The sequence below is a fragment of the Budorcas taxicolor genome, chromosome 6 (genome assembly GCF_023091745.1).
Source record: "Budorcas taxicolor isolate Tak-1 chromosome 6, Takin1.1, whole genome shotgun sequence".
Classification (NCBI taxonomy): Eukaryota; Metazoa; Chordata; class Mammalia; order Artiodactyla; family Bovidae; genus Budorcas; species Budorcas taxicolor.
Genome location: NC_068915.1, coordinates 86,693,812 through 86,707,865, shown reverse-complemented (window position 1 = coordinate 86,707,865; position 14,054 = coordinate 86,693,812). Strand labels below are relative to the sequence as shown.

The 14,054-nt window shown below is 36.9% G+C and overlaps 1 protein-coding gene across 1 annotated transcript in view; it reads right to left on the bottom strand.

Moving 5' to 3' along the window:
• SLC4A4 (solute carrier family 4 member 4) overlaps positions 1 to 14,054 on the bottom strand; it is a 309,697-nt gene that overhangs the window by 186,918 nt on the left and 108,725 nt on the right. The window contains exons 5-6 of the mRNA XM_052642087.1: positions 13,013 to 13,173; positions 2,682 to 2,861 (exon numbers count right to left, since the gene is read on the bottom strand). Of these exons, the coding sequence (XP_052498047.1) occupies positions 2,682 to 2,861; positions 13,013 to 13,173 (341 nt within the window). The remainder of the gene's footprint in view (positions 1 to 2,681; positions 2,862 to 13,012; positions 13,174 to 14,054) is intronic.

Genomic DNA, 14,054 nt, shown 5'->3' with positions numbered 1-14,054 from the left:
CCTGGTAGGCTACAGTCCATGGGGTCGCAAAGAGTCGGACACGACTGAGCGACTTCACTTCACAATGCATTTTGAGTATTCGTTAACATTATTTTTAATATTAATATCTAATTGTATGTTTATATAATCTAATTTTAATAGTAGCTGTGTTTAACAAACAGTCCTCAAAATTCCTGATAACAACTGGCCCTTGCAAGTATGTAAGAGGTGGCACATGACTAGGGAATGAAAAAATTTCCAATTCTAGAGTAACTCCAAAGATTTCAGCCATTAACTGCACTGGTATTATTATAATTACAACTGGCAGCACTCTGAGTCTATTTTCTAGTCTGTGATAGAAAACCAAGGTGATAAGTTTATCTACATTTTTACATGGAGATATTAGAATCTATTCCAACTACCATAGATAAAAGATTCTGATTTATTAAAGTAGTAGAAAATGTTCTATACTTTTTTATTTTAGAATTTTATCCCAAGAACATTTAATAGTTGTTAAAGATATTAAGTATTTGAATCCTAACATACAAAGATAACTTTATGTATAAACTTGCAAGTTAAGAACAAGTGCCTCTAGAAAATCAAAAATTTGCCATCTGATAATTTATAATAAAGTATTTTGGAATCACCTGAAAGTCATTCTCATACCATTTCTCAAGGCAAAACTTGCCTCTAGATATTTAAAAGGCCAAAACAACATGTTTTAAAGGCATAGTCATATTCCATGCTTTAGGGTGTTAGCTGATCAGCTGAAAAGTCAGAAAGAAAAAAGAATCACCTGCACTTCCTGCTTGCCTCTGCCCAGAATCTGAGGCATTTCACATGTGAGAAGCTGAGTGACGAAGGCAACTGCAACTTTTCTCTGAAGTACAAAGATCTACTGATAGGATAAAAGATTGAATGACGAGCAGTATCAACTCATTAATTGTATTTCACATCCAAATACTCTCCCCTAAAGCACAGGATACTGCCACAAAGACCCAACCGTTCCTAACTTTTACTCTACCTACACATCCAGGAAAATCAAGCTCATACCACACTGGTGGTGAAGGCACCCTTGCTCTGCCATACTTGTTCCTCTTCTCATTGCAAATGTAACAACATTTGAAAACAATTCTTGCTTCTTTATACTACCACTGACTTCGTGATAAAAAATAAATCTCCACAAAATTTCCATTTTATGTGAGACAGAGGTTAACAAAAAAGATACTAAAAAATAGACTTGTACTTTAAATGCCATAATTTTTAAAGTATGATTTGTTCTTAAAATTATTTGTGACATCAGTTTCAACAAACTGTTCATCACATAACATTTCCAGCCATTAAACTATTCAAAATGCAATTTAAAAAATAAATAAAATGGGAGATGCAGAGAAATCAAAACATTTCCTGTCAGCAGCAATATTCCAGATGTGATAGAACCATCAAATTGTCATAGGAATGTTCTAGATTAGATTCTTCCTTTTGTGAATGCTCTTTAAAGAGCATTCTTATTTGAATTATTTATAACTTGTTGCGCTTCAAAAAGAGAAACACAGCAGCAATGACATAAATATAAAAGTTACTCAACAGAATTGAACTTTTCATCCTATTCTGCTTATTTACTAAACACTCATTTAAAAAAACAATGTGAAATGATTCAAAAATATAGCAAAGTTTGCTAATAGTAAGCTCTCTCCCAGAAAGCCATTAATTTTAATATTAAGTAAGAAAACTCAATTTCCAGAAATAGAGTGAACTGAGTTAGAATTCAGTTTATACACTTCACTTAGTGCATCTTTTCTATGACAACATGTTTTATATTATTCTGAAAGTACAGCTGAGAACAGCAAATTAAAAGTTCCCTTCTCTGCTCATTTCTCTTAACACCAAAAAGACTGGGGGTGGGATGGAAGAGGCCTAGTTTGATCAGTCCAATGCTTAGCAGGTCTTTACACCTTAATTTTCCATACCTCATGAGAATACCTTCTCCCTTCTCAGCCTACACCCAATTATGAAATTCATTCAAAACAAAGAAAATGATACAGAAGACAGACACTTTGCAAGAAATTCTGGTAAATGTAAAAGAGTATAAATAAAACATAGGGCCTTTCCTATTATTACATAATGGGTCTAATATCCTACCTGAATAACTATTCTCACATCTATCACATAGCAAAAGAGCAGATTGGTTTTTTTAAGCAGTAAAAATAATATTGAACCTTATTTTGATGAATGACCATTTATAGGCTGGACACCATCTCATATATCAAGCAAACACTTCACAATGCGAGATTTCAGAGTACCTATCAAAGCTTAGTCTGTCCTCCTAATTCTGACAAACTACCATGTCAAAAGCATATTCCTTGATGTACTCAATAATATACAGGCATGCTGATTCATTGGAAACATTCAGTTGTTTCATCACTGCATTATTACCAAACCCCCTCAGTCAATCAGAATAGAGGTATATGGAGCAACCATGGCGTCTTGGCATTTGCAGCCTACAGTAATTGCTGAAATCTTTCCAACAAGACTGCAAATCTGCCCAGTTGGTTAAAACATGTCATTATGAAATGGTTGTGGCATATGAGTTGAGAAAAGAAGAAATAAAAAGAGGGATTTTTAAAAAAAGGTGACAAGAGGTGGAGTCCAGTGAGGAAGGCAGGTAAGAAAGAGCAGCAGCCAGGCGGCCCCTGCATTACCATTATCAGGGTTGGTAAACATCCTACTTGCACTGGAGACGGTCTTCCCAATGTCAGCCAGGGATCGAAGGTTGGATTTCTTGGTTTGATGCCGGTGCTTCCGGAGCAAAGTATAGGTCACCTTATCCTTAAGGTCAGGTTTCAATAGGCCTGTCTCAATCTGATGGTCAACAATCATCTCTGAAATAAAAACAAAGCAAAACCAAAATTCAGTCACAAGACCACAAAGTTAAATTTTTTTAACTCATTTTTTTAGTAAGTTATTTAACTAAATTTTTAAACTCTAATTTTATGGATGTTATCCTCAAATCAATATATTATTTTTCAATTTCCAACTTCCCACTTTCTGTGAAGGTAAAGATACAGGGTATAGTGCTACTGGCATTAAAGAGAGTTAGAAATATTCCACTATTAATTACATCTTTGGAGAGGAAGAACTGTCTTGTAAATTTTTTTCAATCCTGGTTGAGAGTGAATTCATATTAATCACATTCTTCTATGAGTAACACAATAAATTATGCTTTCCAATTGTTTAAAAGTAAGACTAGAAAATTTCATGTGCTCTTTCATAGGAAGTGTGCCAGAAATATAAATGATACGAAAAAATCTTGAAGAGACTATATAAAATTTAGCATCATGTCATTATTGATTTTCTTAATCTATTCTCCCAAATCCTTCCGTAAGTTCCTTATAATAAGACAAAGTTAAAAAAAAAAAAAAAAAAAGATAATACCTTTGCCCACATCAGGTTATTTGAACACTAATTAATCCAGTGAAAGAAAGTTTAAAGTACAAAATTATACTTTAGTCTTTTCTAAGAAGGGAGGTTTATTCTTCCTGTTTGGATCCAAATAAAGCCTTTACCACATATTCTATTATTCATTTTAAAGTATAACCTGACCAGAATTTTCTAGAAAGTTTAATATCTTAGTTTTTCTACAAAAAAAAAAAAACAACCTAAAATTTCCACTAGCTTTAAACTACCTTCTCACACTGTTTACAAAAATAAACTCAAATGGGTTAAAGACGTAAATGTAACACCTCAAACCATAAAACTCATGGAAAAAACATAGGCAATATACTCTCTGACTTCAGTCTCAGTAATATTTTTTTTAGATCTGTCTCCTCAGGCAAAGGCAACAAAAGCAAAAATAAACAAATGGAACTACACCAAAATAAAAAGCTTTTGCACAGTAAAAGAAACCATCAACAAACAAAAAGACAACCTACTGAATGGGAAAAGATATTTGAAAATAATATATTTAATAGGGGTTAACATCTAAAGTGCTAAAGAACTCACATATTTCAATATCAAAAAAAAATCAAAAAGTTTAATTTTTAAGTGGGCAGAAGATCAGAATGGACGTTTTTCCAAGAAGACATATAGATGGCCAATAGACACCTGAAAAGGTGTTCAACATCATTAATCATCAGGGACATGCAAATCAAAACCACAAGGAGATATCACACCTATCAGAATGTTACTATCAAAAAGACAACAAATTAGCAAGTGTTAGTGAGGATGTGGCAAAAAGGGAACCCTTGGAGAAGGAAATGGCAATCCACTTCAGTGTTCTTGCCTGGAGAATCCCATGGACGGAGGAGCCTGGTAGGCTGCAGTCCCTGGGGTCACGAAGAGTCGGACACAACTGAAGTGACTTAGCAGCAGCAGCATACTGTTGGTGGGAATGTAAATTGGTGCAGCCACTACAGAAAATGGTATGGAGGTTCCTCAAAAGACTAAAAATAGGACAATCACACAGCCCAGCAATTCCATTTCTAGATTCTTGGACAAAGAAAACAAAACACTAATTCAAAACAATATATGCACCCCTATATTCACTGCAGCATTGTAATAGCCAAGGTATAAAAGCAACCTAAGTTTGCACTGACAGACGAATGGACAAAGAAAATGTGGTATATAACTTTTATATATATGTGTGTATATGTATATGTGTATATATATATATATATATATATATATATATGCATGCTGCTGCTGCTGCTGCTGCTGCTACTGCTAGGTCGCTTCAGTCGTGTCTGACTCTGTGCGACCCCATAGACGGCAGCCCACATATATATATATATATAATGAAGTATTACTTAGCCATAAAAAAGGACTGAAATCTTGCTTTTTGTAACTATATGGATGGATCTAAAGAGTATTACACTAGGTGAAATAAGTCAGACAGAAACACAAATACTAAATGATGTCATTTATGGAATCTACAAAATAAATTTCACTTGTGGAATCTACAAAACAAATGAACAAAAACAGAATCTGACCAAAAGACACAGAGAAAACAGTGGTTGCCAGAGTACGGGAGAGATGAAAGGGTGGGCGATGCAGATGAAAGGGATTAAGAGGTATAAAATTCTATTCTGAAATAAATAAACCACATAATGTAATGATAGCACAGGGAATACCGTCAATAATAATATGCTAATAACTCTGCATGGTGACAGACAGTTACTAGACTTTTCATGGTTGTCAATTCATGAAGGTGAAGTCACTCAGTCGTGTCTGACTCTTTGCGACCCCGTGGACTGTAGCCTACCAGGCTCCTCCGTCCAGGGGATTCTCCAGGCAAGAATACTGGAGTGGGTTGCCATTTCCTTCTCCAGGGGATTTTCCCAACCCAGGGATTGAACCCAGGTCTCCTGCATTGGAGGCAGACGCTTTAACCTCTGAGCCACCAATGGAAGCCAATTCATAAAGTATATAAATGCCAATTCATAATGCTGTACACCTGAAACCAATACCATATTGTATGTCAATTATGCCTCAATAAAATATAATAAAATAAAATAATCTTAGAAAAATCTTTCCCCCAAATTTCTATTCACTCTTTTATTTTCCAGAATGGTTCTAACTAGAAAGGATGAATGTGCTTCATAGAAATTGCTCCATGAGTGTGTCTGCTGAAGGACATGTTTTACTCTATCAGAAAACAAGAAGTCCTCTTTCCTACAAATCAACATGTCAGCAGTAGGACATAAATGTAGCCTGGTGGCATCCTCCTGTAATGTCACACCACAGGTTGATACTCCTTTGTCCAAAATGGGGCACAGGAGAAACTATCACAGAATCTGTATGAAATAGGTAATGGTGGAACAACACCTCATGTCTGTGGTTAGGACTTGTGTCCCTAGCAGAGAACCAGAACAACGGGTCCCGGGCCCACCTTTTGCAGACACATGGCTGCATCGAGCACACGTCAATTACTTTCCTCTTGCACAAACTTCTCTGTATACAAAAGTGGAGGAGAGAACAAAAGCTCTTCTTCTCCAAAAGTTTGACAAGAAAATTAATGGGTACTGATAGGACAACAGCATCTTCCAAACACTGACATCTCTTTTTGCAAAGAGAAGTTACAGATGTTCAAGGGGCTTTGTTTGAGCATGACTGTACCTCTCATGAGTCCTCTTTTTAACAAGCACTCATAGAACTGGTCTCACTGTGAGAGCTGACAGTTCACACAGTGCACAGTCAACTTCCTGGGATCCAAGCAGAGGCTGAATCCAGGCTTTCCATCACATGCCTTACACAGATGCTGTCAATGTCACATATCACTGGACCACTTTGTAGACAGCCTGGGAAAGGCAGGAAGAGTTTCTACCATAGGAATGTTTTGGCTTGAGAGTGATAGCTTTGAGTATTTTTAACTACACAACCCTTACTCAGTAAAACTCTCAGAACAGATCCTGTAATTATAATTAACCCTCTGTTCCATATTAAAATAATTAAGTGCTACTGAACACAAACCTCTCTCCTTTCCCTTGAAGTCTTAATCAAAGTGGAAAGTCCATTTTACAGAACAACCATAAAAATAAACATACAGCCCTGGCATATCTACTGCAAGCATATCAAACTCCTACTCTAATTTCAGGGTTGTGGATTAAAGTGTTTCTTATCTACCCTTTCTTGGCAGGGCCTCCCTCTATTCTTGCCTTCCCCTGTAATCTCAAACTAATACATATATAATGCACAGCCAGCCCTCTGTTACTAATTTCTGGAAATCACCAGTTAGAACATGTTAAAACATCTGTGTAGCTTATGCCCTTTATTAAGTTTCCATAAAAATGGCCCACATTACAGGGGTCTCTTAAGCATAAACTACAAAACCTTTCAAGGAAAGTGGAGGCAGTTAACATTTTACAGCTACACTGAAATTAAGCCTTCAATATTCGAAATCCCCCCAACACTACTAATAGAGAGAGAAAGCGCCTGCTCAAAATGCTCCCAGAGGTGAAAGGAAATTCAAAAAAGCATCAAGTTCAAACTCTTAAACAGATGAAAGAAAGCACAAGAGAGGAGACACTCACAGACACAGCCTTAATAGGGCAATGCCCCAACCCCCTGACTCCAAATTAAACCAAGTTTTCTGATTCACAGTTTAGATCTTTTTCCATATCACACAATACTTCTTCTTTTAAAAGGAAACACTAGACCAAACAGGAAAAAAAAATGAAGAGAAAGATGGTCATTCTCCCCCCAAAAAAGATTTAAGGTAACATTCTTTTAAAAACATGCAAAAGCCCAAGAAATATACAGTTTCAAGACTAACAGACAACTCAGATTTATACAAATGTAACCCATTTTATGTTAATCTATCCAGTTGGCAAAATTTAAAAGACCAGTCTCCAGCGATGTGAATGTCTTATATAATAGACAGTGTCAATGATGACAGTAACAACCAGGGCAAGCTTTCTTGAAGGCTACTTGGGCAATACAAAACAAAACCCTTTACAATGTTCAAACCCTTTGAATATTTCACCATTAGAAACCTATAAGAAATAAGCAATTTCACAAAAGAATAACAAAAATGTTCATTTCTTGTCTTTATGATAAAAACTTGATGGCAACTTAAAAGCCCAATTATAGATTAATAACTATTTTGCAGCCATTAAAATGATGTTTATATTTATGTTTAGTAACATGGAAATATTCCTACTATGTTTTTCAGTTAGGAAGGGCAGATTAGAGGGTTATGGTATGATTCCAGCTCTAAAATAAATTTCATATGTGTAAACAGAGATGTACCCAAAAACTGTTGAGAAAAATATCTCTAAGATAAGATTAGTGGTATTTTGATTTTCATGTGCTACATTTTTTCTGCATTACTAAAAATGAACATATTTTACTTTTGTGATGAAAAATAAATATATTATCATTTTGAAAATATAAAAGGTGTTAAAAGCAAGAAATAACATGACTAATATATCTGCCAACATGCACAGCTCAGGAATGCCTTTAAATATAAAAATCAGAGCTCCAAAAATAGAACTACATTTTCCTAATCATTTCCCATCATAATACCTGAAATGGCTTATAAATTTTTTTTAACTTAGGAGGGGAGGAAAATTCCTATGTACTTGGCTTCATATGTCAATGACATTCTTTAAGTGTAAAATAATAATATGATTGCAATAATGAAGCTATCAAAATAACCTATACAATGACATTATCCCTTAAATAAGACAAATTTTCTATTAGTGTTTAGAAGGGGATCTTCAGGAAGAAAAACTAGGTCCTGGGAAGAATCAGAATGAGGCTGAATTTTGTACACAAGTGTGAGAAGTGACACAGCTTCAGGCACAGCTTGTGGCCTCATATGGTGGTGACTTTGCACTTAAAAAGGGAGGGTGCCCCTTGGAGGCGACTGAGAAGAAGTAGCAGGTAGGCTGCAAAAAAGGATTAAAATCATGCTATTGTTTGTTTCATATAATCACACTTGCCATGATTTCTTTCTCTTCTCTTTTGTGGAAATAAAAGTGGGTGAAGAGGAGATGTATCTTAAGACATAGCTGCACATAATTCTCAACTCTGAATAACAGCACCATTCAGGAGACAATAACAGACTGCATCCTCTGTTAGAAAAAGATTTTTTAATAATCAAATAATGGCAGTAACTCAAGGTACCTCACCAATTTTTATCACTCGATATCATGGCAGTTTTTTTCTTTCATGTTGTTTAATCTGCTGTAAAGCTTTGATTCTGTCAGAAGATTTCTAAGTATTTCTTTCTGTCACTGACAGTCTCTCAAACAGGCTTCTTTCTCTACTCCTCCAAATCTGGTCCATTTTTGTTCTTTCTTTATTTTCCTTGTAAAGTACGTTATTTGCCTCTGAATTGTTTTTCTGTGTTATCAGCTCCAGAATGACAGCACTGTCTCTCTCCCACTTGCCTCAGGAGTGGTACAGCAGGCATAATACTAAGTGATGACACTTCAAAGCGACCTAGTGGTGTCCAATTTTAAAACTGAATGACTGTATTAAAGCAAACATGTGGAGGTCAGAGAAAAAAAGCCACAACTGATAAACAAAAAGTAATGGAAAATTAAAGTGAGAATGTAAACTGCTTGATGAACCTTTCTTGGTGGTTATTTAGTGGCTAAGTCATGTCCAACTCTTAGACCCATGGACTATAGCCTGCCAGGCTCCTCTGTCCATGGTGTTTCCTAGGCAAGAACACTGGAGTGGTTTGCCATTTCCCTCTTCAGGGTATCTTCCCAATTCAAGGATCAAACCCGGGGTCTCTTGCACTGCAGGCAAATTCTTTACCGACTATGCTACCTAAATGTAGTAAATACCAGAAACTTTCTCTTTGGCTATTGGTTAATGAGGCTCCAATATCATGTGGGACTTGGTCTTTTACCACATGGAAAGGGTCAGCAAATTACTGAAGACCAGAAACTCTGTAAGACAACTTTTTTCAGGTTCTGAAGATCTCAAAGACAGTTTAATAAAAAAGCACAAGTATATAATTCAATTTTAACATTCATCACCCTTGTTGATCATTTTCAGGCAGAGCAAAGAAGCTATGAGGTTGTTTCTAGCTCTATCCACTATACCTTTCAGAATCTTTCCTCCTGTTCGTGAAGTCTCTGAGCATCTCTTGACCTGACTCAGTCTATACTCAGGTCTTGCTAGGTAAACTTTATCCTGGAATAGTCATGGAAGTAAGAACAATTACATCTGAGATTCTCATTCAATTCTATCAAAAACCCTGAGAGGTCTACCTTTATCCACCTCCATGGATGATACACAGAGACTGATGAAGAGTTAAGTGATAAGCCTTGTCCATGGTCATACATGCTACAAAAGGTAGACCCTAATTAACCACTCCTCAACTTTAAATCCAACATTCTCTCTACGACATCACTCTGCCTGTCATGGAATGAATACATACCTCTGCCAGAGAGTAGGTATATTTTAATAGAGAACAAACCCTGGGTTCAGTGAAATGAATCTCCAAATAGTGGAATTACAGGAAGTAACCATGGTCTAAGGTAGGACTTTTTTATTCAACACAGGAAACCTCAATGACCCTTAAACCACAACATATATTCTCCCCCTATGGATCTTGCCGATCCATTGCCCAGTCACAAGTTTAATCCCATTTGGCTCTGCCTTTAGGCATTTCTAAATTCAGACATCTTTGCTCTACATTAGTTCTTAAAGCCTGAAAATACAGAAATTGTGATTCTCACTCAAAAATTGGATTGCTTTTCATTAACCATGATACATTTTTAGATAACAATCTCACTTGCAGCTTTTAACAAATGCAAATAAGTCAGTGAAACAAATAGCCTAGAAAACCATTCCTTTCCTTTGCTTCTCTCTGTCTTTGCAGATCTTCCCTGGATACAATAAACCAACATCTCTTCTCACATATCAAAGGTCCGTTTTCAGGCTCACCTGCTTTGTCAACTATGAAAAATTCTGTAGAAAGCAGTATTTCCTACATTATCTTCTCACTACTTTTTCATGTGGACATGGATTTGTAACATATTCCATTTACAAAGTGGTAGATTTGCAAACCTAATTCCAGGGCCCAGAATAGTGTCTGATACATGGTAGAAGACCATGTACCACTGCTGAATAAATGCATAAACCAACCTCAGATATGCAGATGACACCACCCTTATGGCAGAAAGTGAAGAAGAACTAAAAAACCTCTTGATGAAAGTGAAAGAGGAGAGTGGAAAAGTTGGCCTAAAGCTCAACATTCAGAAAACGAAGATCATGGCATCTGGTCCCATCACTTCATGGGAAATAGATGGGGAAACAGTGGAAACAGTGTCAGACTTTATTTTGGGGGGCTCCAAAATCACTGCAGATGGTGACTGCAGCCTTGAAATTAAAAGACTCTTACTCCTTGGAAGAAAAGTTATGACCAACCTAGACAGCATATTCAAAAGCAGAGACATTACTTTGCCAGCAGAGGTCTGTTTAGTCAAGGCTATGGTTTTTCCAGTGGTCATGTATGGATGTGAGAGTTGGACCATGAATAAAGCTGAGCGCTGAAGAATTGATGCTTTTGAACTGTGGTATTGGAGAAGACTCTTGAAAGTCCCTTGGACTGCAAGGAGATCCAACCAGTCCATTCTAAAGGAGATCAGCCTTGGGTGTCCTTTGGAAGGAATGATGCTAAAGCTGAAACTCCAGTACTTTGGCCACCTCATGCGAAGAGTTGACTCATTGGAAAAGACTCTGATGCTGGGAGGGATTGGGGGCAGGAGGAGAAGGGGACGACAGAGGATGAGATGGCTGGATGGCATCACTGACTCAACGGATGTGAGTTTGAGTGAACTCCGGGAGATGGTGATGGACACGAAGGCCTGGCGTGCTGCAATTCATGGGGTCGCAAAGAGTCGGACACGACTGGGCGACCGAGCTGAACTGAACTGAATTCATTCTATTCACCTATTCAATGCATTCTATGCATCTTCACATTAGACTTCCTCCCTTCTCCACTTGCACCATAAGCAAGTGTAGAGCTTCCTTGTAAATCTAACAAGCCCTCTGAAGAGGACATAGATATGTATAGATCAGCAAGATATATACCCAATTTGAGAACCAATCTTCTTGTCTAATACACATGCTATAGACTTCCCACTGTCTATAAAGACACAGATGCCCACAGCAAGCCTTTGACTTCTGATATAAAAGAAATTTTGAGATTACACAAGAATTTTACACTGGTCAGTGGGGCCATGATCCACATCCTCTTCCCACAGTCCCAGAGTAAGCACACTGCAGGCCCTTTAAAAAAGTGCAGTCATCCCTACAGGAGGAGAGGTCACCGACCTATGGAATTTTTTTGGAATAACAAGCACCTCTGCTTAAGGAAAACATGGTCTTGAGCACATCAATCTGAACGATAAGACAGCTTAGGCCAGGTTCTTGCTAGAAAATGAAAACAGTTATTACTCTCTGGAATGCAGCAATGTGTGTACAAGGTGTTCGACATGATACAGTACTCAACACCACACAACACTAATCACAAAGATGCCAAAGTTGCCGTGCACCATGAGGCCAGTGCCTTGCCGGGGGTTCTACAAATGATCCTCAACAGCAACAAAACCCAACTCATTCACTAAACAATAAGGTTCCATGGGCTTCTTGCCCCACCCAATTTTCCCTACATACAGCTAAAGAAGCTTGACTGTCACCTACAAACTCAACCCAACTGAGGGACTAGACATAGACCAGCTTCCTTTTTACAGAGGATTTAAACCCTATTTTACAGATGACAAAACTGAGGCCCAGAGAAGCTCAACACAATATCTAAGATCAAGAAGTTCTAGAAATCTAGTGTGCAGACTTCCAGTCCACTATAGCAAAGGCTATGGGGGGAGAGTTCTATTTAAAAACCTCAATCTATGCTAATATCTGAAGGAATGCAAATCTGTCCAAGCAAATATGGTACCAATTATAATTTTAAAAATAACATAAAAGTGAAAAGCATAAGAGAGAGGACTTAGAAATAAAACTGGAAATATTCCAAAATATTAACAACAGCTATGCTCAGACAGAAGTACAATGGATGATTTCTTTTTAATTTTGTTCTCAGTATTTGTACTTTCCAAATTTTCTGCAATAAACCTTAAGAGAAAGACGAACTTCCCTCGTGGTCCAATGGTTAAGAATCTGCCTTCCAGTGCAGGGGATGCAGGTTGGATTCTTGTTTGGGGAACTAAGATCCTACATGTCACAGGGCAACTAAGCCCACTTGCTACAACTACTAAACCCAGGCACTTCAACAAAAAACCCGCATTCTGCAACTAGAGAGAGGCCTGTGCACCTCAATGGAAGATCCCATGTGCTTCAATGAAGATCACAAGTACTACAACTAAGACCTGATGCAGCCAAAAATAAATCAGCAAATATTTTTAAAATAATAATAAAAATTAAAAGGAGAGAGAGATTAAACGCTATAGAATATTCAGCTCTGCTTATACTAGAAGTCATCTGCATTGAGAAAGATTCATGGAGAGGCAGATAGAGCAGAAAAAATGCTAAGAACTTAAGACAACATACTTACCCACCAACTGCGGGAGAGAAGAAGCTTCCCTGTCTAGCATGATGGATCCTTTCTCCATACACGTCCTCAGCTCAAATAAACTGTGAAGGGACAAGGTGGCCACGTGGGGTTTGCTCCATCTCTCTCCACCCTGTTCCACTTTTTCTTCAAACTTAATCCACCTAGAAACATAAGAGTCAAGTGAAGAGCAATTAAAAGTGTTCTCATCACCTCTGGAAATAGCAACACCAACCTCTCCAGTTCCACCCTCACCAGCACTTTCAAAATGTCTCCTTTTGTGGAGTCTTAAAAGCTTATTCTATCATTAACTGAATTATCTTTATAAATATACCAAACAGATTCACCAGACTGCTCCTCTCCCTGATGTTAGAGAGAAAGAAAACAAACCAATGCATCCTTGGTTTTATATCTATCTACATGTAACCATGAAATCTTTAAGAATGATTACTGAACCAATTTTTTTAAATAATGTAGGAAAAATATGCATTTCAAATTCTGCATGTGGGTGGAGCCTACAGTGTGTAAAAATAATCACTATTGTGAGAATTCTGTTGTAACTTCACAAGGCAAGTTTATACAAGGTAAAATAATCAGTAATGAACTAATATTTATTGTAAATATTTAAAAATATGGTGTGCAAAATGGTTAGACAAATATAAAATTCCCCTTTCATGCTTAAAGAGGGCCAGCATGTGTTTCTGTATCTTATATTAGTAACTCTCTCTAGGTTGACACAAGTTCCCTTCTCATCAAGATGCTAATAGAAGCTTTTACCCCTCGAGCTTGGCTCCACGTGTGTTTAAAAATATACAAGCTCAGTAAACAATGCATCTAATCTGATAATAACAGATCTCTTATTAACCCTATAATGGAACAAATAACCCTATTTTATAGTTTCTTCTTTCTAAGACTTATAGACATTTTGATAACTTAACAATATATAGGAATGCAAAAAGTTTAAAGGAAATGACAGCAAAACACATTTGACACTCTTCATATCCCACATATTATATATATTGACTCTTCCTACACTGGTAAAGGA